Raw genomic sequence first — 26,168 nt, forward strand, 5'->3', positions numbered from 1 at the left:
ATCTTCCTCTCTGTCTCTCCTCCTCTCTGGATATCTGAGTTTCTAATAAAATAAAAATAAATCTTCAAAAAAAAATATCCTTGATGAACCAGCAAACGAGTCCACAGCCACCTCATCCCCCCTTTATATCTCAGTGGCTGTCATGCACCTTCTCTGCTCATTCTTGGCAGGTGCTTTGGCGACACACTTGCAACTCATTCTTCTAGAAACTTCCAAGTCCCCGATGAAAGGTTCCACCACGGGGCCAGAATTTTGGTGCTGCAAGGAAAACTACTAACTGAGATGTTGAACTGGTGTCCCGGCTGCTCTACTTCCCACTCAGCTCCCCGCGAACCAGCTTGGGGCCCCTCTGCTTGGGGCCCCTGCACCCACGTGCGTGGGACACCTGGAGGAAATTTTTTGGCTCCTGGTTTTGGCACTCATCCAGAAAGGCAATTAGTCTCTCTTGTTCTGACTTTCAAATAAGTGAATGCAAGTTCCTTTATTCCTTGTCTTCGTCCACCCTCTCCAAAGTCTCCCTAGATCTCCTTCGTTAACAAAGGAACCCAAAAAAAGAAGCCCCGACTTGGGTAATCTCTATTGATTTACTCCCCAGAGCTGCTGGCTCATCTCCCAGGAGCTTCAGCAACATGACAACACCCAGCTGTTTCCTCCCAGAACCTCACTCCACCTGCCCACCGCCTCCCCCTCACACCCCTACACCCCCGGAGAGAAGGACAGTTGGGGAGGGGGACGCCCGCAAGGTCTCCACAAGCAAACAGAAAAAGCCTTCAAGTTCAGAGCTGCTGCCGTAGAGTCCCAGGGGAGCTCTCCAGGCCAGAATTGGACGCGGCAGATTCTAGAACCTGGAGCGGGGCGTGGGGAGTGGCTGCAGAATGCACTCCCTGGTGCGGTGAGATAGCACGGGCTTAGGGCAGATGGAGAATAGAAAAATAAATCATAATTACAATGCAGTGAGTTGGGCCAGCACGGGCATCCCCTAGGAGCATCAGGTCAAATCCCGGTGGCTCCACGTCCCACCCAACTCCCTGTTCAGCCACCTGGGAAAGCCAATGAGGATGGCTCAAGGGCTTAGGCCCTTGAACCCACATGGGAGACCCTGACGGAGCTTCTGGCTTCTGTCTGACCCAGTTCTGACTGCTGCAGCCACTTGGGAAGCAAACTAGCACACGGATGATCACTCTCTCTCTCTCTAACTCTGCCTTTTAAATAAATAAATTCTTAAAAAAAAAAAAAAGACACTCAGCTTAGTAGTAAAGACTTCCACATCCAGCCCCAAAGCATTAGCTTAGTGGCTGAAGTCCTCGCCTTGCACACACCGGGATCCAATATCGGTGCCGGTTCTAATCCCGGCAGCCCCACTTCCCATCCAGCTCCCTGCTTGTGGCCACAAGAAGTCATGTCCTGACTCACACTGCAGGTGCAAGAAACAGGCAGGCTGACCAGCAGCCGGAGGAAGTGAGTCCATCCACCGCACTGCCCCTGCTTCAACCTTTTAGTGCCCAGTTCTGGGAAAGCTGCACACGTCAGGGGAGTTGTTCTGGGGTACACAGGGCTGAGGCAGTGCCCTTCCACTGTCCACCGCTGCCCTACTGCCAACCGGAGCACGACCGGGAGAAGCAACAGATTCTATGGACGTGTGCAGCTTCCTCCCAGACGGCCAGAACTCCACACGGCCAGAAGAGCTGAGAACAGCACCAGGCAAGGCAGCCGATGCGGCTTTGGACATCTATTAGACGCCACGTGATTACATCCTGCAGGTTCATGTGTCGGATCCTCCATGCTGATCCGCTGAGGTAGCCACAGGAGTCTCCGCGTGGAACACAGGTGGTGTGTGAGCCCTGGGCCCCACACCTGCTCCTGTTCCGCAATACGCAAGTACGCAGTTCCCAGAATGCTAAGCAGAGGATGAACATGCACTTTTATCCCGTGCTACAGGAGACAGAGGACGAATGGAAGCAGTAGCCTGAGTCAGACTGGGTTAAGAAAGGTTCTGTGATGGACTCCCTCCTAAGGAATTTCTTTTAAAAAATTAGGGCCCGGCATGGTATAGCCTAGCAGCTAAAGCCCTCGCCTCACATGCGCTGGGATCCCATACGGGCACTGGTTTGTACCACAGCGGCCCTGCTTCCCATCCAGCTCCCTGCTTGTGGCCTGGGAAAGCAGTGGAGGACGGTCCAAGGCCGTGGAACCCTGCATCCATGTTGGCAATCCGGAGGAGGCTCTGGGCTCCTGGCTTCGGATCGGCTCAGCTCCAGCCATTGCAGCCGCTTAGGGAGTGAATCAACAGATGGAAGATCTTCCTCTGTCTTTCCTCCTCTCTGTATATCTGACTATCCAATAAAAATAAATATATTTTTAAATTATTTTATTTTTATTGGAAAGCCATACTTACAGAGAAGAGATACAGAAAGATCTTCCATCTGCTGATTCACTCCCCAGGTGGCCACAACAACCAGAGCTGAGCCGATCCGAAGCCAGGAGCCAGGAGCTTCCTCTGGGTCTCCCACGCAGGTGCAGGGTCCCAAGACTTTGGGCCGTCCTCCACTGCTTTCCCAGGCCATAAGCAGGGAGCTGGATGGGAAGCGGAGCAGCCAGGACTCAAACCAACACCCACATGAGATGTTGGCAACACAGGCTGAGGCTTTGTCGACTGTACCACAAAACCTCCGGCTCCTCTTTCTTGCTAATGGAGGTCCTGCCACCCACACAAGAGACCCGGATGCAACGCGCCTCCCTCCTGCTACAGTCCTGGTGGAGCCCCAGCTGCAGCAGGGATTTATAAATACAAATAGAAAAATAAAAGAGTGCAAGGGAGGAGAGGAGGAAGAAGAGGACAGCCCTGAGCTCACACCCCTGTGCCCCCAGTCCCCACATCTTATTGGACAAACCAGCCTGGAGCCGGGGCCACCACATCCCAGTATGCCTTCCAGCAAAACAGGCCAGCAAGCAGAAAGATAGAAATTGTTCATACTTTTTTTTTAATTAAAGGAAGAATGTAAATGGATGTGGGGAATGCTGATTCATAATAATATATACTGAATCAGGTCTGGGCCCTCAGCTTGCTTGCGTCAATAAAGTTTTATTGGCACACAGCCACAGCCCATCATTTGCATATTGGATGGGTTGCCTTGGCTACAAGAGGAGAGCCGAGTGGTCTCAATACAGACATCCAGCCTGCCAGGGCCTTGACTCTGCAGGAGCTGACTGACCTCCAGCACGCCAACAGTAGATGACAACTGTATACACCAGTCCCTTCTAATCCACAGCAAGATCCCCCAGTGGGAACCAGTACTATGGCGCCACCTGCAACCCCAGCAATCCCACAGGGACACTGGTTCAAGTCCCGGCTGTTCCAATTCTGATCCAGCATCCTACTTATGCACCTGGGAAGGCAGCAGAGGGTTTGGCCCAAGGGCTTGGGTTCCTGCCACCCATGCAGGAGACCAGGATGGAGCTCCAGTATGAATTGCTTACTTCTCGAATTTTCCATTTAATATTTTCAGGCGGTGGTTGACCATGAAGCCAAAGAAAGCAAAACCACAGATGGGGGAGCTGTATTGATACACTAAATATTTACAGCATATGTTTATATGCTAATGTAGGTAATACGGCTTCACAGCAATTTTTTTTTTAAGAGAGAGATTTTTTTCCGCCCCCTGGTTCTTTCCGTCAAATGCGCACAACCACCAGGATCGGATCAGGCTGGAGCCAGAAGCCAAGACCTTCATCTGGAACTCCCATGTAAGTGGCAGGGGCCCAAGCTCCTGTGCCAACACCTGCTGATTTTCCAGAGAACGCACAAGTAGGAAGCTGGGGGTCATGAGCAAAGCTGGGATTCAAACCCAGCCACTCTGGCACGAGCCGTGTGTGTCCCAATGTATTGAATGCCTGCCCCAATCTGCTCCTGGCCCTCACGGCACTGGGCCTTTCTTTAAACATTTACGCATTTTCATTGGAAAGACAGATTTGCAGACAACAAGAGAGGGAGCTGAGCTGATCCATGAGCCAGGAGCAGGAGCTCTTCTGGGTCTCTCACGTGGGTGCAGGGTCCCAAGGCCTTGGGCCGTCCTCCACTGCTTTCCCAGGCCACAGGCAGGGAGCTGGGTGGGAAGTGGAGCAGCTGGGACACAAATTAGCGCCCCTACGGGATGTCAGTGCTTTCAAGAGGGAGGAGCCATCGCGCTGGCCTTGGGACATTGGGTCATCTTACTGATTACAAGATCCTGTAGGCAGAAACACGTTTACTCTATCCTGGCTTTCTCTTGGGGCAACAAGAGTATGGCAAGTGGGGCCCACGTCCGAGCTTCACAAGGAGAATGCAAGAGACGACAGGTCTGAGGCACCGGCAAGCCAGAAATGCGATTCCTGCTCCAGGACTGCAGGAAGTGGGGGTGGAGGCTGTCTCAACAGAGATGGGATGGGAGCGAGGGAAAGCAGAGACCCCCAAAGCTCCTAAGAGGTAGGTGCCCTGGGCCTGGCGGCGTGGCCTAGCGGCTAAAGTCCTCGCCTTGAAAGCCCCGGGATCCCATATGGGCGCTGGTTCTAATCCCGGCAGCTTCACTTCCCATTCAGCTCCCTGCTTGTGGCCTGGGAAAGCAGTCGAGGACGGCCCAATGCATTGGGACACTGCACCCGCGTGGAAGACCTGGAAGAGGTTCCAGGTTCCCGGCATCGGATTGGTGCGCATCGGCCCGTTGCGGCTCACTTGGGGGGTGAAACATCGGACGGAAGATCTTCCTCTCTGTCTCTCCTCCTCTGTGTATATCTGGCTGTAATAAAATGAATAAATCTTTAAAAAAAAAAAAAAGAAGCAGGTGCCCAGCTCAGGGACCAGGGGATACCAACCCTGGGTGCCTGCTTGTCTGGCTGGTCAGATGCCCGGGCTCAGGAGGGGCAGCTCTTCCGTTCTCCCGGATGGGCAGGGAGGGCTGGACAGGCATGAATGGAGGCAGCTGAGGTGGTGACAGCCTCGTCCCCACAGGGGATTCAAGGAAGGAGGTGAGGCCATTCATGCTAACTGTTACCAGATCTGGAAGCTGCAGGTGCACCGGATGGGGTGAAGGGCTCAGGCCATTGTCAACATACTCCTCTTCCGCCCCGCCCCAATCTGACCCCTCTACTTATGGCTGCCAAGGCAGGCTCCAAAGAGAGGCAGGTGCAGGTGGCAGGTGTGAGATCTGCTTGCTTGCTTCCTTCCTTCCCCCAACCCCCCACCCCCGGCACCAGCACCGAGGCCACCTCCATGAGCTCAGCCTCAGAGGCCTTGACCAGGATTCATCTTCAGGAAAGTGGTCACGCGTAGGGGTGGGCACTGGCTGCAGCAGTTAAAGCCACCGCATGGGATACCCACAACCCCCTATACCCGAGTGCCTATGTCACATCCTAGACCCTTCACTCTGACCCAGCTCCCTGCTGAGGCGCACGCTGGGAGGCAAAAGATGTTTTTGCCTCCACGTGTTTGGGCCCCTTGCCACCCATGAGGGAGACCAGATGAAGCGCTAGGCTCCTGCCTGTAGCCTGACCCAGTCATGGAGACTATAGGTGTTTGGAGGAGTGAACAAGCAGTCTCTTTCTGTCTCTTTTAGATGCAATGGTAGGAGACTCCACACTGGCCTTCCACACTCTTGATTTCCCTGGAGACGAGGGAAGGCTACCTTCAGCTGACACACTCCACCACTGTGCCCTCAGTGGACGCAATGCACCCATCCAGAACCTGAGAAGTTGGCTCCGCCCTCTACAACTTGACACGGTCACATGACTCAAGCGTTACGCCAATGGCGCACACCTTGCTCCAACTAAGAGGACCTTGAATGTTTCCCAGGCAGAGCTAATGGAAATGCTCATGGCGTCAAGCTGACCACTGCACTATTTATCTACATGTTAGAGTGTCACGCCAGAGCCAACCAAGACGACCAATGCCCACATGTCCAGGAAAATAAAAAACCAACTTCCCAAATCCCCTAACAGGCCCTCAACAGAGTCACAAGCCACTTCTGGCACTCAGAAAAACAAAATGAACCTGGGAAGAAATGAGTAGAGACGGGAGAGAGAGCAAAACACAACAGCTCTCAATCAGATCCAGCAGTTCCAAGCCCACAGCCATCTCCACTGAGGTCCAAGGTACATAGGATTGCCACAGGCCCTTAGCACACACTGTTCCCTGAAGCCATGGCATCTCTCCAACCATCCCCTCCACCCTGCCCAACTCCAAGCTTCACGATGGCCTTGGCTGGGTCATTTCCATCACCCACTGCCTGGGACACAGTTGGCACTCAGTAAATACTTGTGATTTTCCCAGGCTTAGCACAAAAAAAGGAGGACAAGAGGGAAAAACATTCAGCAAAGATGTTATCTTGTGTCTTACAGGAGCAACCGTAGCTTTTCAGTGAGCAGGGTTGGGAGGATTCAGAAGGGAAGTGACCCCGTACCTAACCCCAAACAGAAAAGTTGACTTCATGTGATGGCACTGTGAAACAGCAGGGAAAGCTCAGCTTGCAACACTAGCATCCCACATGGGCGCCAGTTCAAGTCCCAGCTCCTCCACTTCCCATCCAGCTCCCTGCTTATGGCCTGAGAAAGCAGTCAAGGATGGCCCAAAACCTTGGGACCCTGCACCCACTCCATCAGGTCTGCTCCTGGCACACAAGCAACCTGCACACATCATCATTGGACAGACGTGGCCATGAAGCAGGTGCAGCAAGCACCAGGATGGAAGCTCACCCAAGCCATTGGGACCCGATATGGCAAAGCCTCCATCCCAAGCCTGTCCCATCGTGCCACAGGTATCCAAGTTCAAAGCCAGATGATCCTGACCTGCATGAGTCTGTGTTGGGCTGGGGCAAGGGTTGAGGTGGAGGTCAAGGGACAAGGGCCAGCAGGTAACTTGCTTTTGGCTTTGGAAGGAGGAGTTAAGGTTGGGGATGGAGATGTGGGAGAATCGGGGAGTGTAGTTTGGAAGCTCTGGAATGGGGGTGGGGGGCATGGACAAGTCTATCATGTTCAGTCTTGAACCTGTTTACTCATTGATTTGTTCTCTCTCCTCTGTCTGCCTCTCGAAGATGGATTTATTTGAAACACAGAGTAAGAGAGAGACATCTTCCACCCACGAGTTCACTTCCCAAATGGCTCCAATCGCCAACAATGAGCCAGGGCAAAGCCTGGAGCCAGAAACTCCATCCAGGTAACCCAGGTGGGTGCAGCAGCCCAAACACTGGAGCTGCTTTCCCAGGCTCATTCGCAGGGAGCTGGATGGGAAGTGGAGCAGCCCCTGTGGGATGCTGGTACTGCAGGTGGAGGGTTTAACCCACTGAGCCACAGTGCTGCCCACCCCCACCCCGTCAGCCTCTCTGGTCTTAGCACACACAGACACACACACACAGGGTGAGGGGGTGGTGGGGGACACAGTTTATAAAAAGATGCCAGCAGCAAGACAGACACCGTGACGCAACGTACAGGAAACCAGCACACAGACACAGGAAATGAAGGGGCAGGAGACAGTACAGGGAAGGAAATGAGAAACCTGAGTTGGAGGGGAGAGATGGCCAGGGAGCAGGAGTGGGGGACAGAGGAGGACACCAGCCAAGTTCTCTCTTTGCTTCTCCCTCCCTCCTCTCCCTGTCCAGCCAGTGCCACTTCCCCTCCCATCACTGCCTCCTCCTCTTTGCCTCAGCTCCCTCCATCTCCCTGTCCTTCTCAACATCCTTTCTCTCTTTCTTCTTCTCTCTCCATCTCCCTCTTTCTCCTCCTCTCTCTTCCTCCTTCCTTCCCCTCTTCCCTCCCTTTCTCTTGCACACAAACCTATAACACCCATTTTATGAAGTGTAGCCTCTAGGCCATATCCAGAGCCAAGTACAGACAGGGGACACCAGGGACAGACAGCATGACCCATTACGGTCCCCCAGTGTTCCCAGGGGCAGCACAGGGACACCCACCCAGGCTCTCGCCCACCAGGGCGCCTCAGCCAGGGCAGGGAGGGAGCCAAGGAGCCGCCTGCCACGTGCTCCCCCTCATTAATTTCACTATCAAACACTCCCAGCATCCCGCGTGGTCGGTCGTATTTATGAAATATTTAACCAGGCAGCATCCAGCTGAGATGACAGCCGCGGGAGAACAGAACATGGCACCTGCAGAGGCGGCTGGCAGGGAGGACCAGGAACCCGGGGCTGGAGGGTGGTAGGGGACAGGTGCAGTCGGCCAGCAGGTGTCCCACAGAGGGACAAGAGCTGCTCAGCCTCACAGCCCCACAGGGTGCAGCCGGCAAACCCCAGAGGGGGCAGGTGGAAGATGAGGGATGGCCAGGGGCTGGAAGGTAGCAGCATTAGTGGGTGAGGGCTTCACGAAAACAGAAACACACACAGACACACACGGCTCTGAACCTGAAAGTGGGCAGACGGAGGCAGGTCACACCACAGTTTGGGATCCACATCCCCACCTCAGTTCAAGTCCCGGCTATTCCACTGCCAAGCTAGCTCTCCGCTCATGTTGCCTGGGAAAGCAGGGGAGGACGGCCCAAGCGCCACCCACATGGAAGAGCTGGATGGAGTTCCAGGTTCCTACCCGTGGCCTGGCCCTGCGCCAACTGTTGCAGAAATTCTGGGAAAATGAACCAGTGGAAGGAAAGGTCTCTCTCTCTCTCTCTCACTTTTCTCTCTCCCCACCTCTCTTTCGGTCTTTTTCTTCGCATTTCTCTCTCCTCCTCCTCCTCCCTCTCTCCTGCTACTCTTTCTTTCACATTTATTACACCTTTGCAAAGTAAATGGACCACACAGCAGCTACACACAGAAACACAGGCCCTCCACTGCACATAGGGACATAGGGTTCCCTAACAAACGCGAACACTGATCGAGTGCCCGCTGTGCCGTGGCCCAAGGCTCTCCTAGACATGCATAAGGAAGAATCCTCCACCCCAACCAAAAAAACAAAAAAAGGCAGAATGAAGAAAAGTCAAATAGAACCCCCGCTCTGGAAGCTAGAAGCTGGACTGTGTCAGTCATCCATGCACCTTGAACTACAGTGGATTCCACCTGCCAGTCATCTGACAGCTGCCCCTGAATCAAGGACCAGGTGGTCAGGCCACATGGCGGGAGAAAGAGATCTCAGAATCTAGAAGGCTGCCTTCAGACCCAGGCGAGCCACCTTTTCAGGACCTTGTCTAGTGGCCGATCCCAAGCCGTTCTTATCAGGGAGGGAAACAATTCAATCCCAATAGATAGACCCAGGGGCTAGCACTGTGGCATGGGGTTTAAGCTTCTGCCTGCGATGCCTACATCCTATATGGCTGCTCCACTTCCAACCCAGCTCTCTGATCATGTGCCTGGGAAAGCCGAAGAAGATGGCCTCAACACGTGGGCCCCTGTACCCACACGGGCGATCTGGAAGAAGCTCTGGGCTCCTCTGCTGAACTTAGCATAGCCATGGTTGTTGCAACCATTGGGGAATAAGCCAGCAGATGGAAGATATCTCTGCGTGTGTGTGTGTGTGTGTGTGTGTGTTACTCCTCCTATCAAATTCATAAACCAATTTTTTTTAAAAAAACATAAGATATAATCAGAACAACCTCATTTGTGTTACAGAAAACAAAAAGTGTGCATTGCAAAGAGAATGGGGGAGTGACTATGTCACATCCTTTGGCCCACATAGTTCTCGCCTTACTCTTGTTTGGCCTCCTTCACCCAGCACACCCTCAGTGCCCAATAAACACATGAATGAATGAATGCCCCCACTGTTCCCCAACTACACACACACACACACACACACACATCTCCAGATTACTCTGCCCCAGGCATCTGAGACCAGCCCTAGCTGTGACCAAAAGCAGCCAGAACCAAAGTCTTTCTTGGAAACATTCGTTGAGGAGGATCAGGAGAAAGCGAAGCACGACTGAGCCACGGGGCAGCCACCGGAGGAGTGAGAGAGGAGCGGGGGCTGCTGCAGCTCCCCTTCCAACCTTCTTGCCACTTAGAGCTAAGATTTCCTTCTATGTTTTCACACCACCGGCTGAGTCGGCAGTGAGCCTGTGGCTGGTGGTGTGGCAGCAGCCATCGCTCACAGAAGGCCGGCTAGATGCCCAGCAGGGAAGAGAAACTGGACATCCAATTGAAGTCACTTCCAGGGAGCCCACAACATCTGTCAGTTCAGGAACATCATCCCAGCTTGGGCAGCGCTGGCATCTTGGGATTGAATCATTCTTTATTGGGATGGCTGCTGCCCGGCCTGCACCTGCCAGCGTACCTAACAGCATCTCTGGCTCCCGCCCACAGATGCTAGCAGCACCCCACCCCTGCCTGCGTGACAAAACCAGGAGCGTCTCCAGACAGTGCCAAAAAGTTTCCTTACAAGGAAGGTGGAAGTGGGCAAAGTCATCCCCCAGTTTAAAAGCACACTTTTCCATATAACCTTGTGTGGGGGAGACCTCACTGACACCATAAAGATAACAAGCACCAGGTCCCAAACTGCTTTCCACTGACCAAAAGACGGTGACAGCCTCCGAATGTCCACAGCAAGCTTGGCACGCGGTCCAGGGAGAACTATCAGGACCTTGGACAGAGACACGCCCGAGCCCTATCTTCTCACAACTATTGCTTAGGACAGCAAACCCAAGAATACACCGGCAAAAGAAGCCAACAGACATGAAAGACAACACACCCGGAGAGGAGAATACCCACAGACAGTAACGACAGGCTTTTTGCACGGCGCGAATTCAAACAAAACGCTCCTCTCTCAAGTTGTTACGTCCATCTGTCAAACACTGTCAAAATATCTTCATTTTCTTAACAGCCAGATATGTAAGCTTCCAGCAGCCGGATACCAAAGCCCTATACTTAGAGCTCTATAGCATCTGGGATATGCGATATGATCTTTCTGTGCAGTGTACAACATGGGCAACTGTACTCCTCTAATCTGGTTCCTGCTGTTTGCTGGCGATCCCCAGTGGCATGGAAATGTGTTCTTCAAAGTGTGTAGCCAAAAAAAACAAGTGGTCTGCAACACATAAAAATATCTTCAGGGGCCCAGCGCTGTGGTCTAGCAGCTAAAGTCATCGCCTTGAATGAGCCAGTTTCCCATATGGGTGCCAGTTCTATTCCCAGCTGCTCCACTTCCCACCCAGCTCCCTGCCTGTGGCCTGGGAAAGCAGTGGAGGACGGCCCAAAGCCTTGGAACCCTGCACCTGATTGGAAGACCCAGAAGAAGCTCCAGGCTACTGCCTTTGGATCAGAGTAGCACTGTCCGTTGCAGTCACTTGGAGAGTGAATCATTGGAAAGAAAATATTTCTCTCTGTCTCTCTCCTCCTCTCTCTATATATCTGACTTTGCAATAAAAATGAATAAGTCTTTAAAATATATATATCTTCAGATATTTCTCCAGCCATCATCGTCTTCTTTTACTTCAGATGCTTAGTAAATGAAGAGGGTTGGCTTGGAGGAGGTAACTTTGGGGCTATGCCCTAAGTCAAACAAAGGAGCTAGGTAAAACAAATGCTAGGGGCTGCTCTGGGACAGAGAAGATGACTCAAAGACCCCGCGAGGCCCTTGGGTACCCTGTCATATCTGCCATCTGTGCCCCCTGACTTCTAGGTCAGAAGCCAAGGGTGTGGACCCAACCTGGAAGGGAGATGTACCACCAGCTCACCAGTGTGTATTCCTCAACACACTGATGGAGCAAAACTCCAGGAGTCCCATGTTCAGTACCTGTGGGTGTTAAAACAAATACAACCAGGTGTTCCCGGGATGTTGAGCACCTTTCTTGACAACACTGCTTGTTTTCCCCAACATTGTACACAGGCAAGGTATAATGCTGGGAGGAAGGAGAGTTGAGGAAGTCAGACTCCTCTTCCTCTCAGGGAGCTTTCTCATTAGGGAGGAAAGACACCAACGTATAGTCTTAATGATTTCCACAATGGCATGTGTACAGGCCTCACTGGACAGTGGAAAAGGCTCAGCTGTCATGGTGGACAGAGAAACTGGATCATTCCCAAGTTCATAAGGGACCAGCTAGCTATCAGGCAGACCCAAACAGAGATAAACACCCTTCGATACACCTTTGGATCCAACATTCACCCATATAACTACTCAGCCATTCATCTATCCACCATCCATCCACCTGTCCATTCAGACATCCACCCATCCAGTGTCCAGTCATCTATCCATCCATCCATTTGCCCAGCCTCCCACCCATCCATGCATTCATCCAACCATCCATCCATCCCTCCATCCATCTGTCCATCCACTGATCCGGTCATCTACCCATCAATTCATCTGCCCACCTCAATTTACTAGTCCACCATATGCCCATCCATCCATCGGCCCAACCAACTACCCATCTCGTCTTGTCTACTCATTCATCCAATACCATCTGCATGAGATGTCCGTTGTCTGTGACCAGTTAGCTTTAAATACTGCACTGATTGGGCCTGGCACAATAGTGTAGCAGTTAAAGTCCTCGCCTTGAATGTGCTGGGATCCCATATGGGCGCTGGTTCTAATCCTGGCAGCCCTGCTTCCCATCCAGCTCCCTGCCTGTGGCCTGGGAATGCAGTCGAGGACAGCCCAAAGCTTTGGGACCCTGAACCCACGTGGGAGACCTGGAAGAGCTCCTGGCTCCTGCTTCAGATTGGCTCAGCTCCGGCCGTTGCGACTCACTTGGGGAGTGAACCATCAGACAGAAGGTCTTCCTCTCTGTCTCTCCTCCTCTCTGTATATCTGCCTTTCCGATAAAAATAAATAAATCTTAAAAATAAATAAATACTGCACTGATATTAGGAACAGAACAAATAGGGTGAAAACACATTATCACAATCCTTCCCACAGATAAGGTAGCTCCACAGACATTTCTAACTATTGCAAGTTTGTTCAAGACCAAACATCTGCAAGACCCTCAAGAAACTCAATTCCTTTTGTTGCTTTGAAACATTGGATGTCTTTAAAGATGGCACTCCTTAGAGAGACAGCTAGGCCAAGGAGAGAATGTGATTACATAAGGGGAGCCAGGAGAGAGGTTGGCATGGGGAGAGGAAGTCAATTAGGAACACAGGGAAAAAAAGTCTGCTAAGAGATGGGAAAATTCCTCTTTGGAATCAAAGAATTCCAGCATCAACAATGAACAAGCCCCTGGGTTTTGTCTCCTGGCTTCCACCTTGGAGCGAGAGTGGCCGAGCTCAGAACAATGAGCTAATGCCAGTCTTCAAAAGACTCCTGAAAAAAAAAAGATGCGTATTATGAAAAAAAAAAAAAGAACCCTCACTGGGGCTTTCAAATGTTTGGCATCAAAATTAAATTCCTCTTTTAGTTCCATGCTTCATGCACTTTTTGAGGGACCTTCATAGAAGCCAAAGAGTAATGGAGACCAAACAGATTGAGAGCCAGGCTAAGGCAAGGCAGAATGTTAACACGTACATATTTGGGATGCCATATGCTATGTCAAGTATTGGGTCGGAGAGGCTCAAAAAAGCCACTCAGATGATTCTGTCCATCAGCCATTCACTCATCCTTCATCTATCCATCTTTGCTTCATTCACCTCATCCATCCATCGGTCCACTTGTTTACCCATCCGTCATCCATCTCCCCATCTATTCATAGCAACCATTATCCATCCGCCATCCATCTCCCCATACATCCACCCACCCACCATGTATCCATCCACTCATTACATCTATCCATCCTTCCATATATGAACACATCTGGTGCTTACTAAGCACCCCATGAAACATCACACCCAGGAACTCATTTGTCATTCCAGCCTAAGCACCTGGAGAAGCCTTTAGTCTTTTTCACATCACTATAACACAATATCCAACTGAGGAGTGTATGAAGAAAAGAGTATTTCTCCAGTTCTGAAGTCTGACATCAAAGTGTCGACACCTAGCTGGCACCTTTTCGCATTAGCATCCCATGGCAAAGGAACATGCAAGACAGGAAGAGGGTGGAGGCCAAACTCATCCTTCTGTCATGAGCCCATCACCACCATAACAGCATTCATCCACTTATACACTCGGAGTCCTCATCCTCATCCCTGTCTCATGTCTAATTTTGCAACACCAATGCATTGAGCATTATGTGTCCAACCCCTCAACTCTTGGGGCCACCTTCAGACCGTGGCAGAAGCTGGGCCATAGAGGACTCAAGTACTGCCCCCACACAAGATCACACGGCCGGTGACTTGGCAGGGCTGGGATTTGAACTTGTTCTCGGGTCAGCCATGCAGTTTTTTCCACAACCATGGCCACTGCCAAGGTCCAAGCAGTGACGGGTGCTGAGGACTATGGGAAGACAAGCAAGAATGCGGCTCTCTGGTTGACCCAGCCCTTGGGTAAGAACCAGGTACGGATGGAAGCGACCAGGCCAGTGCCTGCCTGGCAGCACCTACCCTTATAAACACAGCTAACTCTCAGCTGGGTCTGGCCAAAGCTGGATTCCAAAGCATACCATGGCTCACACGGACACCTTGTACTCCTTCACTCAAGCGTGACTGCATTGTCACAGTGGCTCTGTTCATCATAGCAAGACAATCAAGACAGAAAACCCAAACGGAAACAACACACATACCCATTATTTAGAAAAAGAGATGTTAGAAAAAAAATCACTGTGTCATCCCAGAACGCGCTATTACACAGAAGAAACAACACATAGCCCGTCTCCACGGCATGAATTTCCAACACACGCAGTGAGCTTGGGGTCAAGACACAGGTTCAAGCATGTGCTTCCACACCCAGCTCCCTGCTCATGCACACCTAGGAAGGCAACAGGTGATGAGCACTTGAGCTCTTGAGTCCCCATCGCCCACCTGGGAGCCTGGATGGAGCTCATGGCTTCGGGCTTCCTGTCCTGTTTGTTGTGGGCATTTTGGGGAGCGAACCAATAGACAAGCCTCTCTCTCTCTCTCTCTCTCTTTCTCTACTTGGCAACTAAATATAGAAATTTCAAAAAAAGGAACTTCCTGAGCCCACCCCCGTGCTTCTCCTATCCAGGAATAGTTCTCCGCCTTCTCCGGGTTTCCCAGGGAATAAGAGAGGAGGGAGGGAGGCAGAAACAGTGTTGAAATTCCAACTCCATGCCTAAGCCAAGCTTTCTTTAGGAGTCTGAAATGGACGCCAGTGAGCAGCATGAATTCAGGGCTGAGGTTTTGCCACTTGGCTGGACTCCCCTGCACGGGCGATGCGGGGGACAGGAGAGGGACACCAAGGACACACTTGAACTCTCTCTCTCACACACACACACACACACACACACACACACACACACACACACCCCTCGGTACCCACAGAGAGAAGTGACCTGAAAGGGGGAGAGAATTCATTTTCTCTTAGGCCGAAAGGCACAGTAAAATGGGTCAAGTGGGTATGCATTGTTCTTTCCCTCGCAAAGCTTCTAGAAGGCAGAGAGCAGTCCAGACCATCCAGCGCATGTGTGAGAGACCCACGCTCCAGGATGAGGGTGTCGGGGGGCCAGCCCCAGAGGCACCTGCGGCTCCCACGGCTTCCCAGGGGAGCATTGTGAGGTACTATGGTGGTCTCATACCACGCCTCCTCCAAGACTGAGCCGGCCATTTCTGCGCATGCCCCTTGTGACTTCCCAAGAGACTTCAGCACGGGCAGAGTGGCACGGCTGGGGGACTGGACCCACTGGAGCTAACCCAGGGCGCCCCATCCCTCCCTCTCTCCCACCTGCCTGCACCCTTGGCATTCACACCCCCACCGCCTGCCCCCAGGAACTGACTTGACCATCTTGTAAATGGGCTAACTTTACACAACCACAGCCCAGCGCAATGATTCAATGGCTAAAGCCTCATCTTGCACAGGCCGGAATCCCAGATGGGCGCTGGTTCAAGTCCCGGCTGCTCTACTTCCCATCCAGCTCCCTGCTTGTGGCCTGGAGGAGCAGTCGAGGCAGGCCCAAAGCCTTGGGACCCTGCACCCACATGGGAGACCCGGAAGAAGCTCCTGGCTCCTGGCTTCGGATCAGCTCAGCTCTGATTGTTGCAGCCACTTGGAGAGTGATCCAGTGGATGGAAAATTGTCTCTGTCTCATCTCTGTAAATCTGCCTTTCAAGTAAAAATAAATAAATCTTTTCACAGCTCCAGGTGCAGCCCGTCTCACAGACAATGTCTTCCATGGGCTGAAAAAGTGCTCAGAAAACAATGTTGAAATGTTTGTGTCAAAGTAAGCCGAAAGGGTAATTTATTTAGGTGCCCCTGCAAAATTTAAATCCATGCATCATTTTCCTACGGACTTTTGATCTTTTCAAAAAGATATATTTATTTTTATTTTGAAAGGCAGAGTTATAGGCAGAGAAGGAGAGACAGAGAGAAAGATCTTCCATCTGCTGGTTCACTCCCCAAATGGCTGCAACAGCCAAGGCTGGGCCAGCCCAAAGCCAGGTACCAGGAGCTTCTTCTGAGTCTCACACACATATAAGGGCCCAACGACTTGAGCCATCTCCCACTTCCTTCCCAGGTGCACTAGCAGGGAGCTGGATGGAAAGTGGAGCAGCCGGGACTCGAAGTAGCACCCATGTGGGATGTTGGTGTCGAAAGCAGAGGCTTAGCCTACTACACCACAGCGTCAGGGCTTCCATCCATAGGTAAGAAGACACTACCTAGGACCCCACCTGCCCTATCAGAGGGCCTGGGTTCAAGCCCTGGCTCTGCTTCCGATTCCAGTTCCCTACTAACAGGAGCCCCAGGAGGCAGCAGGTCAGAGTTCAAGTGTTTGGGGTCCTGCCACCCACGTGGGAGGCCCAGATGAAGTTCTTGGCTCCTGGCTACAGCTTGGCTCAATCCCAACCATGGCGGGCAGTTGGGAAGGGAACCAGTGGGTGCGAGATCTTTCTGTGTTTCTCCGCCTTTTACTCAAATAAAATAAAAATAAGTACATTAGGGCTTGGCAGCGTGGCCTAGTGGCTAAGGTCCTCGCCTTGATCCCATATGGCTGCTGGTTCTAATCCCGGCAGCTCCACTTCCTCTCTGTCTCTCCTCCTCTCAGTAAATCTGACTTTGTAATAAAAATAAAATAAGTCTTAAAAAAAAATAAGTACATTCAAAACTGGAGAAATTATCTTTTTTAAAAAAAAAATAGCAACCATGTAAACATCCTCTCCTTCTGTGTTTCACACACTTTTGGAAACACCCTCATATCTGGGGGAGCCACCGGGAGGGGGACAGAGCCTCAAGCACCTGCTATATGTACCCCCCCCAAAAAAAAAATCCTTCATTGTTGAAAGATCTGTGTTCTGGAAATGTTAGTATTTTGGACCCCTCATTGGCTGAGAAAAACCACAACAGATCTCTCCCCCAGACATTTGTCAATAAATCCCACTGCAGACCTAGAGCCTTGGTACGGGGGTCGTCAGCTGGCTGGAGACAGACACCTCTGTGTAACCACAGAACAGACACATGGGAGTGGGGGCAGCAGGGAAGCCACAGGTAGGAATGGGGCCATGAGTGGCATGGCTTCCGGGCCTTTGGAAGTGGAGGGGTCTGCGGCCAGGGAGAGGAGCACCCAGATACCAGATTGTCCCTGTTGGTCAGGGAGACACCGAACACCACCATGCTCACCACGTCCCTAACCTGAAATTGCCAGGTCTACACGTGCTTTGGCGGTTTGGGTTACAGACCTATTTGTCTCGCTAACACACACTGCGGAAGAGTCGAGACTTGTCCCTTCACCCTGGTGTGGGCTAAGCTGGCATCCCAAGCAGTGGATTGACCTGAAGTGCCACACAGTCTCCTGTGTTGAACTTTATGAAAGGATCACTAAATCCTCTTCCTAAATGCTTGTGCCATGTTCTGTTCCCACGCGTGTCATCCTTGTAAAAGCCTCAAACTCTAAACTCCACACAGCTGCAGCTGGCGTTGTGGCGCAGTGGGTGAAGCCAGTGCCTTGCGACACTGGCATCCCATATAGAAGCACCTCTTCCGGGGCTAATTGCTTCAATCACTCCACTTCTAATCCAGCATTCCTGCTAATGCACCTAGGAAGGTAACAGGTGATGGTCCAGGTGGCTTCAACCTGGCCCAGCCCCAACCACTGCGATCATTTGAGGAGTAGACCAGTAATCCCAACCCTTCTCTCTCTCTCTCTCTCTCTCTCTCTCTCTCTCTCTCTCTCTCTCTTCCACCCAAGCCATCCTCACTGCCTCCCAGGCACCACAGCGCAGGACAGATGAAGCTCACCCAGTAGGTAAATGCCGGCTGAGATGCTAGCTCCCTGGTCTCCACCGTGATTGGGGAGTGCTGGTTCCCCCAGTCACGAACAGTACAAGAAAAGGGTATGTACTGTTTCCCAACAACTCCACCTCAATCCTCATTGACAATAAAAGAAAAAAAACAAAAAAACAAAAAAACAAGGTTGGGCCGGCACAGTGGCAACGCATGTCAAGCTGCCGTCTGCAGCATCCCATAGAAACATCTGTTCGGATCCCGGCAACCCCTCTTCCCATCCAGCTCCCTGTTACTGCACCTGGAAAAGCAGTGGAAGATGGCTCCAGGGCTTGAACCCCTACACCCTCATGGGAGACTCAGAAGAAGCTCCTGACTCCTGGCTTCAGCTTGGTCCAGCCCCAGCCATTGTGACCCTTTGGGGAATGAACCAGTAGATGGAAAAATCTCTCTCTGTAACTCTACCTTTCCAATAAATAAAATAAATATTTATATGACAAAAAATCACCTGCCCAACCCACATTCCAGCCTACAGAGCAAAAGGGCAAAGTGCAGGGCAGACTTCACGGCCAGAGAGGATGGGCCCCGTCAGTGCGGATAAAGGCTGACATTCAAGATCTATAATATGCTTTCTGTAGAACATTTACCCTTCTTACACCATCCTGAGTTGAGAAAAAGAATCCGCGAAACCGCCCTAAGTTGGCCCCACCTGTATACTCACTACCTTATTCCTTGTGGGCTTGCAGGGGCCAGGGATGGGTGGGGCTGGGAGGGAAGTGGCTGGGGCACCCCATAATACCAAAACACACACTGGGTGAGATTGGTCCAAAACAGCAGGTTGAGGTGATAGAAACCCCAGTGGGCTTATCTGAGGTTTTTAGGGGCTCCAGGGAATTGGGGATGTGGGATGGTTCTTGTGTTAAAGCAATCCCCAAAGCAAGGGCTGGGCCATGCTTGCTTCCTAGATCAGATATCTATCTTTTATAAAGTGCTTGAGAGGTAGAGAACAGAGTTCCCATGGGCCTGTTCACTTGCCCAAATGCTCACCACAGCCAGGGCTGGGTTCAGGCTAAAGCCAGGAGGAGCCGGGAATTCCATCTGGGTCTCCAGTGTGGGTGACAGCAGGTCCCCATGTGCCTAAGCCCTCACCTGCTTTCTCCCAGGGTATGCACGAACAGGGACTCCAACCTTGAACCCAGACACTCCCCTAGAAAATGCAGAAATCCCAAGCAGCACCATGACAACAGAACCCCCATTTCTAGAATCCAGCTCTTCTGGAAAGACCAGCCCTTAGTTTAGGATCAAGCCACACTTCTAGAACATGACCGTTTCTTCTAGATCATTCGACGTTACAGGATGGACTGGTGTCTGAGAGCACGACCATGTGTCCACTTTCCCAGGCAGGTTGCTTATCTTCAACAAGCCCTTCCCCAATGGGAGGAGGCTGACCCTGTGCACCACATTCATGCACCACCGGGGGCCTCCTGCCCCCGTGACGACGCCCCTGGACCCATGTCTCCAGCCCACGCTGGTGGGGAAACCTTTAGGCTTGGCTGCAGGAGAGCTAAGGAAGGCTGCCTTCGCACCAGCCAAGGGGCCCAGTGTGCATCTGGGAGGCACGCCAGGGGAGGTGCCCTCAGACACCTGGCAGGTACACCTGACTGCCCGTCGGGACGGTCTTCAGTTTCCCACCCAGCGCTGTGTGCGGAAGCCAGGGCCGGTGGGGAGACAGCTCGCTGCCAGCACTCTCCAAGCTGGAGCCCCCGAGCAGGGGCAGTGCAAGGTATACCCTCACGATTGCCAGCTGAGTTGGCACTTGTGCTTGGCATGAGCTTTCTCAGGTCCTAGGAGGGCATAGGCAGATGCCCAGAGCAAGGATCTCAAAGTTGAGACCTTCCCAAAGCCCTAATTCAAATGCCACACACACACACACACGCACACACACGCATGCACGTGCGTGCGGCAGAGCGGTAAGGACACGTGTTCACTTGCAGGTGGTGACCCAGCGAAACTGCACCACAGAGGCAACTGCCCCTAAGGGCCAGGCTGGGAACCTGCCCACGCACCCTTCCAGATCAGAACGGAGGAAGGGTAGGTGGTGGCAGTGAGGAGTGGAGGCCAGGCGACTACTGCAGTAAGGGAAGCAGCTGCAGAATACCCCAGGGAACCGGATGGACAGATGGACGTCAAGTTCCAAGAGGCAACACACACCTACGGGGGCCAGATGTCAGCAGTGGGCAGACATGACTAAGGGGGCTGGGGGGAAATGGAGGGGAGGGGACAGGACATGAGGGGCGGGGTTCCCTGGACGTTCCCTGGCTTGAGTGCTGGGTGGCCTGGCTCTCCTGGTGGCCTCTGTCACAAACCTAGGAAGCTGAACTTGTTCCTGAACATGGATTTGATTGCCTTCTACCAAATGCCAGGCACAGGTTTCTGCAGTGCCAGCTGGCGTTGGGAGAGCAAGGTGGAGAGACTCGCTCCTGGTCGGCTGCCCGCACCAGCTCCCTTCCTGGCGTTGGTCTCAATTCTCTCTCCCCGGCCGCTCCTCCCCACCCAGGTCTCCAGCCTGTCCCCACACCCCTGCTCTGACTCCTTTCCACCCCCTCACCCAGAGAACTCTCTCTTGCATGACCTCACTCAGCGGACAGATACACAAGAGGACAAGCCCAGCTCTCCTTTGTAGAATGGGACCGGATAATGCGCTTGCCACCTCGGGCCAGAGACAGAATAAAAACTGCAGAGAAGCAAAGAAAAAAAAAATAGCATAGCATCAGGAATCTATTGAGAACAAGAAAAGTCTTGGACCAAAGCAGATGGGCTGACACCAAGTGAGACCACCTGCCTTCCCCCACCACCCCCGCCCTGCCACAGTGCTAAGAAGCCACTGTCACCCTCTGATTTTCTCTCTGGCTCTCTCCAATCTGCAACACCCCGGGCTGGAGAGAGGTGAGCTGAGGATACAACAGGAGTCCCCACCTCTCTCTCTCTCTCTCTCTCTCTCTCTCTCTCTCTCTCTCTCTCTCTCTCTCTCTGTCTCAGACCCAAATCCAGGCTCCGGCCATGTCACCACAAAACCTATCAGCTCCTTCCCTACCCCAGCCCCTCACCATGACACAGCTCCCCAGACACCCCTGTGGCACAAACAGGTTCCCCAGCATCCTCCAAGGCCCCAGAACCCGCCCCCACCACCACATCACTCCAGCCAGTGGATAGCGACACAGCACGCAGGATTCCCTGAGTGAGTGGGCAAGAACACTGGGTCTGTGCATGCACCTGCCTTCCCCCTTAAGCAACAACCCCTCTTGGGGAGGTTGGAATCTGACCTGGCTCCGAACTCGGGCCACGTATGGCGATCCCAGAATGCACAGGAGCTGGGGTTCAATTTTTTCTTTTCCAAGTAGCTGGGTGTACAAATCCGAAGCAAACCCCACGGCCATGCCAACACCCCGAAACCAACAGTTCTCCCCTCCACATACACCCCAAGAAGTGAAGTCCACCGTCAGATGGAGCAACCGTGGAAGCACTCAGGGCCTCCTGGGCCTGCTGCAGTAGTCGCCATCATAAATAAGAAATTGTGGGTTTGGGGGGCGCTCAGCATGGAGTCTCCTGAAGCTCAGCTAGCATGGTGGGCTTTGCAACAGGGGAAGGCGGCCGATGCGGCGTGCGGAGTTGGAGGCAGCTGGTTGGAATCAGTACACAGTATGGTGGCGGGCAGTTTGGGGTGTAGGGTGTGTCCCCCGACTCGAAATCTAGCTCAATGTTCAGATAAGCCCAGACGGGTGGATGACCCACTCCTCTGCCTTCACCCTCCCCACACACCATTCCTCCTGGGAGACATCCAGCCCTCCATCAGGCCTCAGGTCAGCCAGAGGCCCCAGCATTCCAGTAACAAGTGCAAAGCTTGCTGAGTTTCCATGCTGACCAGCAAAGAAAGAAAAAAGGCATTTACCTGCCTGAGGTGTCCTACATGCTGATCCTTCTCCCTTCAGGGTGGAAAAGCACCTGAAGCCAAGGGTTGGGGGTCTGGGCTGGGCCCGGGACAGGCCAGGCCAGGCTTTGGGAGTGGAATAAGCTCATCCCCCCTCCACCAACACACACACACACACACACACACACCCCACCACCACCACCTCTGGCCCTGTCTTTTCTTATGCAAATAACCCCCATGGACACTCAGGTCAGCCTGGGAAAGTGTTTTTCTTCCAATGCCTAGATTCACCGGAAACAAAGTGGGGGTGCCCTGTAGCCCCTGGTGGTGACGGAGTGGTGAGGGAAGGTGGAGAGGAGGTAGGGGGGAACCCCTTAACCCGGCAAGACCTTTTGGAGATCAAGCTGGGGGCCAGTCAGGCCACCCACCCCCGGGGTAGGGGCTCGGCTCTAGGTTGCCCAAGGCCGAGGTAGGCATCCTGCTGTAGCTGGGCGGGTTGCCCAACCTCAGCAAGGCACAGAAGGGTTAGGGCAGATGGACCCCCACCAAGACTCAGAGGAAGGCAAGAGGCCACTGTTAACCCCCTCACGTCCCCCCACCACACACACACACACACTTGCCCGGCGCCCAAATGGCTGGCCAGGCCCACTTCCCAAGCACTGTACAGCAGCTGAGCCCAGGGCCCTTCCTGCCTGGCCCCAGGTTGGGTGGGAGTTGGGGTGCACTGGGGGTACCCCCTGAACTCCTAACCAACCAGCAGGTGCTGCTACTGCACCTGCCTCCCTTAGCATCCAAGGCTGGTCCTGCCCTCCCCCCCACCACCCGAGCACCACCAGGGGAAAGGAGCAGGGAGGGACAGGTGCACCTGCTATCCAGCCCCCCACACACATACACACCTCCAACCAGGCCCCCGGGGCCAGCAAAAAAAAGGATATGGCCATTCGGTGATCTTCTTGGCGTATTTTCTCACCACATTGTCTTCGCTGAAAAGGAAGAGCGAACGGTTGACGGTGAGGCAGTTCTGCCGGACCGGGATGGGGTTGTAGAGGGCCATGGTCCGCGCTCTCTGCGCCATGGATTGCTTGTACATCCTTTGAGCCCCAGGCTGCCCGCCCGGCCGGCCGCCTCCTCCGGCCACCGCCGCTCCTCGCCCGCCCGCGGCGCCCACCACCATCCCGGCGGCGGCGGCAGCGGCGGCCCCGGCCCCGGAGCCTCCTCCTCCTCCACCTCCTCCTCCTCCTCCCCCGTAACGGGCCGGCATCTCGTCTCCGAAGCGGGCCATTCTGCAAACAGCAAAGGGCTCCGGGTTACGCTGCGGCGGCGGCGGAGAGGGATGCGTAAGACGCCGCCGCCGGGGTTGTGCGCTCGGCGGCCGGAGCTGCGACTGCGGGGCCGCTCCCCGGCCCAGCCCATCGGGCGGCGGCGATCCGGGGGTCCTCGCTCGCTCACGGGGCGGCTGCCCGGTCCGCGTCGGGGATCGCGGCTCGGGACATCTCGGCTGCTGACCCCGAAGGGAGGGAGGGAGGGAGGGTGGCAGGGGCGGGGCGCGCAAGAGGAGGAGGAGAAGGAGGAGGAGGAGGAGGAGGAGGAGGAGGAAGGGGAGGGGGAGGGCTCAGGAGGAGGGAAACGAGGCTCCAAAAAAAAATTTCTTTAAGAAAAAAAAAAATCAAATTAAAAAAATATATATCACCCAAAGACTGAATCGAGGTAATCTCTCCGAGAGCTTTGTGTTTTACGCACACTCCCGGGAACAGGAGGAAGAGGATTTAAAAAAAAAAAAAGCAATTAAAAATAAGAAGAAAAGCTAATACATCAATACACAAGGGTTTCCCCCCCTTCTTGAAAAAAAAAATTAAAATAAATTTTTAAAAAAGCACACGCTGATGGTTTTTGCAAAGGACGCGCCTGCCTGCCGCCCCGGGCCGCGCTGGGTGGCCAGCTCGCTCGCGCAAGCTTTTTAACAGCCTCCCTGCCCGCCCACCCCCACCCCGGGGCCGCGGCTGGGGCGCTCGACTCCGCTTCCAAAAACAAGATTGAAAAATTCAAGACCAGGTCGAGAAGCCCCCACCACCACCACCATCACTTAGCTTCCCCCTACAGCCCCAACACACACCCAAATAATAATAATAATAATAAAAAATCCCTCTTCCTTCTGTTTAGCTCCAATTGCTAAGACCTGATTTTTTTTTTAAGCGCTGGAGCATGGGCAGTCTGCAGAAATCCAATACGAGCCCCAGGAGGTGGGGGTGGGGTAGGGAGAGGTCACCAGGGTTCTTAGGGGTGCCAGCCAAGTGCAAGACCCCAACAGGGAGATTTTTATTTTAAAAAAAGAATTTTTTTTCTTCCTGAATCACCAGCGATTGAGGGACGAGTGTGTCTTCAGCCGATTTAGCTCCTGCCAGCCTCCTCTTGGAGTTCAGTGGCAGGAACGAAATGCTGAAGATTTCAGAGAGAGAGAGAGAGAGAGAGAGAGAGAGAGAGAGAGAGAGAGAGAGAGAGAGAGAGAGATGCTGTTCGCTGAGCCACTCTACGGCTGCCTCTGGATACCGCATTTCCTGGTCTCTTCCCCTCCCACCCCCCCAGGCCTCCTCCTCCTCCTCCCCTTTCTCCTCCTCCTCCTCCTCCTCCTCTGGGTTTTGCTAAAATAAGACTGGCATGGAGAAGATGCAGGGAGAACATTGCAGGGGACCAATGGCAGAGACGTGAGGACCTGCGCCCTGCCCTGCGGGCAAGGGGCCCTGGCTCGCCAGCGGGAGTGCACCCTGCACCTGCCACACAGGGAGCCCAAGACACACAGGACAGCCTCGGGACTGGAACGGTGGATTTAGCCAAAGACATGAAGGTTGGGGGGACTTCTGGGACTTCCTCTCCAGGGGATGGGCTGGAATTAAAGGAAGTACCCCCATTTAAAAAAAAAAAGTTTATCTCGGTGTGGGGCCATGTCTTTGAATCCATGTGTATATGTTCTTTTTTTTTTTTATAAGTATTTTCCATGAACTTTGTAAAGACACCCTTGTGGTGTAACAAAAACTTTTAAACTTTTTTGTTTTTCCTCTTCATTTTGAGAGAGAGAGAGAGAGAGAGAGAGAGAGTCATCTTCCAGCTATTGGTTCACACAGGGCTGGGCAGGTGCAAGCCAGGAGCTAGCTCCATCCGGGTCTCCCAAGCGGGTAGTGAGGGACCAAGTACTTGAACCATCCCCTGCTTCTGACCAGGCACAATAGCAAGAAGGTAGATGGGCAGAGAAAAGGAGCCAAAACTGTAACACATGGTTTAGGTGTTGCAAGGAGCAGCTTAACCCTCACCCTCCGTACCACAATGTCCAACCCAGCCAACTTTTACATTCGGTTGTTTTTCAATGAGGACATTCTGCAGACACACAGAATGGATGCGTAAGGCATCGAGGCACAGCCTGAAAGATGTTCTCTTTTTTAAAACTAGTTTGTATTTGGAAGGCATAGTAGTAGAACAGAGGAGAGAGAGAGAGCTTCTATCCAGTGGTTCCCTCCCCATCTCAGATGCCAACAGTAACGAGGCCTGGCCCAGGAATACAGCCAGAAGCTTCATCAGAGTCTGCCATGTGGGTGGCAGGTGCCCAAGCACAGGGGCCAACTTGCACTGCTCTCTCGCAGGTGCACAAGCAGGGAGCTGGATAGGAAGCGAAGCGACTGGACTCAGGCATCCCCATTTGCTGCACCCGCATGCCTGCCCTATTTCATCATCTCACCACCCTTCCCCTCCCAGCACTCCAAGGTCACTTGGCTTTGGCTCCATGCTGACTTGTGTGTCTGTGTGTGTGTGCGCGCACGTGCGCACCTGGCATTGAGTGGTGTGTGGTCTGTGGCATCTGGCTTCGTTGGTTCCATGCTGCGTCTCTAAGATTCACCTATTGGCAAGCAGGCAAGGTGGCATGGGAGGTTAAGCTTCTGTTCGGAACGCCAACATCCTCAGAGGACCTTGGGTTCAAGTCTCAACTCCTCTGGCTCCTTACTCCAGCTCCCCACTCACACACACCCCAGAAGGTACCAGGTGAAGATCCAAGTACTTGGGGCCCCATCACCACCTTCCTCCTTCACCCACTTGG

At 53.1% G+C, this 26,168-nt stretch overlaps 1 protein-coding gene across 3 annotated transcripts in view; it reads right to left on the reverse strand.

Moving 5' to 3' along the window:
• CACNA1A (calcium voltage-gated channel subunit alpha1 A) overlaps positions 1–26,168 on the reverse strand; it is a 158,169-nt gene that overhangs the window by 113,097 nt on the left and 18,904 nt on the right. Inside the window, exon 1 of one of the 3 annotated variants that reach the window (XM_058657746.1) lies at positions 23,020–23,567. In XM_058657746.1, the coding sequence (XP_058513729.1) occupies positions 23,020–23,366 (347 nt within the window). In that variant the 5' untranslated portion in view covers positions 23,367–23,567. Of the gene's footprint in view, positions 1–23,019; positions 23,568–26,168 lie in introns of those variants that run through there. The other 2 variants (XM_058657747.1, XM_058657750.1) reach the window with 2 other exon arrangements.

The sequence above is a fragment of the Ochotona princeps genome, chromosome 33 (assembly GCF_030435755.1).
Source record: "Ochotona princeps isolate mOchPri1 chromosome 33, mOchPri1.hap1, whole genome shotgun sequence".
In the NCBI taxonomy this organism is placed as follows: Eukaryota; Metazoa; Chordata; class Mammalia; order Lagomorpha; family Ochotonidae; genus Ochotona; species Ochotona princeps.